Source organism: Eutrema salsugineum, unplaced genomic scaffold, assembly GCF_000478725.1.
Source record: "Eutrema salsugineum unplaced genomic scaffold, Eutsalg1_0 scaffold_2, whole genome shotgun sequence".
NCBI classification, from domain to species: domain Eukaryota; kingdom Viridiplantae; phylum Streptophyta; class Magnoliopsida; order Brassicales; family Brassicaceae; genus Eutrema; species Eutrema salsugineum.
In genome coordinates this window covers 14,173,014-14,176,132 of record NW_006256829.1, presented here as the reverse complement: position 1 = coordinate 14,176,132, position 3,119 = coordinate 14,173,014, and the positions used below count along the sequence as shown (strand labels likewise).

General features: G+C 41.6%; 1 protein-coding gene across 1 annotated transcript; it reads left to right on the top strand.

Annotated features, from left to right (window-relative positions):
* Window positions 1–315, top strand: LOC112086542 (ubiquitin-conjugating enzyme E2 11-like). The gene has a single exon (XM_024155510.1). It carries the CDS (start codon window positions 1–3, stop codon window positions 313–315), a length of 315 nt encoding a protein of 104 aa, XP_024011278.1.
* The last annotated feature ends 2,804 nt before the right edge of the window (window positions 316–3,119 follow it).

Below are 3,119 nucleotides of genomic sequence, written 5' to 3'. Positions count from 1 at the left end.
ATGCTGTTGGGCCTCCCTAGTGGTCCATATGAAGGAGGCATCTTCTTCATCTCCATCCGTTTCCCACCGGATTACCCCTTGAAGCCACCAATGGTGTCGTGGAAGACGCCTATTCTGCACCCCAACATCGACAAACCTCGCGTCTTCCATCCGCTACTCGTCACCGCTACCTGGAAGGTTGAAACGACGGTGAAGGAACTCCTCCAAGCGCTCCATGACATGCTGCTTAACCCTAAGGTGCAGGAAGAGGACAACTACCTCGCAGACGTTGCACGCATGTGCGTCTTTGATAAGATCCTAGGTGATCAACTCTGAAGAAAAAGGCTACAGATGCTGCAATATTGTGGACAGGATGCAACGATGATGCGATGGGGTGGTGATGGTGGCTAGGCGTTCGATTCAACGGGATGATATGGGTGATACGATGATCGGATCGATGATGGTGATGGCTTGATGATCGAGTCGACGGGGTTGTGACAATGGTGTGATGATCGATTCTCAAACAAGGGAATGATATCGAGTTTGTGAGATAGAAGAATCTCTTGTAAACAGATTAGTTTTTAAGAGATTCGAATTTCAGAGTTTTTCTTGTTCTCAGAAATCAAAAGAGCGAAGAACACAATAAGGTTTTGCTAAAAATTCTTCACTGCTTATGACTTAAGCGATTTCTAAGTTATATAGACTTAGAGAAATCGCAGCCCTAAAGAAACAAAACTACATGAAGTTTTGATAACACCGTATTTTGACCACTTTTATGGATCGTTTTGAAATACTTTTTCTATGTTTTTAATTGCTTTTAAGTACTTTTATCACGTTTTTCTAGTATTTGTAGTTTCAAGACTCTTTTCAGGTAACTTAGGGAAAAGCTTAACAAAATGGATAGAAAACCAGATTTCAGCTCAGAGTCAAACCGTCAGAAGTTCACCCCTGATTGAAGGCCTTCTCACCGTCTGATCTTGCTCAAATTTGGAGACCTTAAATATGGAAGTATCAGCTTTCCAGTGCACTTTACAGCTTGGCAATCCAACGGTTCAATCAAAAGATACGCGAAGAGCAAGATGTCCCGTAAACCAGCCGGCAAGCACTTCCACCCACGGCCAACAAGCAATTTCCCGCGGTTAGGAGCATCCCGACCGCGGTCAAACACTTGTTCCCCGCGGTCACACTTGTCCCGACCGCGGCCTTCAACCTCCAAGCCCAAAAAGCCCATTTCTGAAACCCACATTTGGAGAAACCCTAAGTGACGTCCAGAGAGGTCTTGAGCACTATAAATACATGTCTTAGGAACCCTACATCATAGACCACCGAAATAATAACTTCATATTTTTATTGTTTTTGCTTTAGTTTTTAGGGAGAGAGAGATTTGTTCTCTTGAACCCTTGTTCTTTCTTTTTCAATTTCGGTTTCTATTCTACTTATTAATACTATTTTTTTATTTCGTTCATTATGTCTGAGTAGTTTTATTGTTGGGATTAAGGGATTTTCGATGGGGATTTGTATGTTCGATGAGGATTCCATGAGTATTTGAGCCGAATCTTAGAACTTTTTCTTCTGAATTCGTTTTTACTGCATGAGAGTAGCGTCATGAACTACAATCTGATCCAGATGCTTGGTGACACGAAAAAAAAGTGTTCATCCGGTGTCAGATCTAGTTTGGGAGAGCAAAACAAACATAGAAGTGGAAACCTACCTATGGGCGATAGTTGAATTAGGACAAGTCTTAAACATAATGCATCTCTTCTCTTCCAGGGCCAGAGTGGAAACCTACTGGTCAGGGTTGAGAGAGATAGTTGTCTATGATCACGACAGTGGCGTATTCATACGTCCGTGACTCCAGTTCGAAAAGTTTAAGCTAAGATCTTATCAATTTTACTCTCTAGCAATGTTTTGAATCGTTCGTACCCCTGAGAAAACTTCCCTGAAGCCCAACGCCTTCTTTCCCATAGATTTACACCGTTTTTATTTCAAGCTTTAGTTCAATATTGTCTTTCCTTTTTAGTAGATTTTCATTTAAGCAATTAGAATATCCGTTTTTCTCATTTTTAGTCATTTTCGTTAAGTTTAGTTATTACGCAATTTAATTCCCGTATTATCTTTTAAGATTTCGTTTTTACATTTTAAACACACTACCAAACCCCCACAAAACCGTTCTGCTTCTAGACTGCCTTACTTTATACTTATTTCAAAGGCTTTTTGCAGGAAAAGATCCTCATTCCCTGTGGATTCGATCCCTAAGTACTACAATCGATCAGCTGTGCACTTGCGGCTATTGATTTCATTTAGGGTAAAAATTGACAACCCTCGACACAACCACACCGACACACATCAAGTTTAAAATAAAACAACAGGAAGTTTGATTTAAAAATAAAACAGCGAGGCGTCCCTTCGCAAAGGAACCTAAGTGATGCGCCTAAAACTACTAGTGCAAAAGTCATTGTGACTTGGCACATTATTACCCATTAGCAACAACTTCTAAGTAACTCGACGTAGCAATGATTTCTGCCTCATTAAAAACCTTGGAGAAGAACCTCCTTCCTTCCAAAATCCTCACCAAGGAAAAGAGTACAAAATCATCACCTAAGTCACCTAGTAATTGTTACCGGGTTCTTTGTTCTTCAAGATAGAGATGTTGAAGATGTGAGCTTCAGCCTCCAGTTGATCGCTGTCCTGTGCGGCAATGAGAGCGTGAGCCTCCTTAGCCATCTCCCTAGCTCTTGAACGAGTGATCCTTCCAGCTATCTCCGGCTCCTCCTCCTCTGAGCTTGTCACGATCATATCATCCTCTCCCTCTTGAAAAGGATTTGTCCTCAAATCTGAATCTGCAACATAAAGGAGCAAGTCAGAAACATTGAAAGCATCAGAAACGTCATACTTACCTTGAAGATCAATCTGATAGGCGTTGTTGTTGATTCTTTTGATGACCGCGAATGGTCCATCAACTCTGGGCATTAGCTTGTTCTTTCGTTCAGTTGGAAATCGCTCCTTCCTCAGATGGATCCACACCAGATCTCCTTCTTCAAAAATCAGCTCCTTTCGTCCTTTGTTGGCATGCTTCTCATACTGCTTTGTCTTCTTCTCGATGTTCTCCTTAGCCTTAGCATGTATTCTTCGGACCTGTT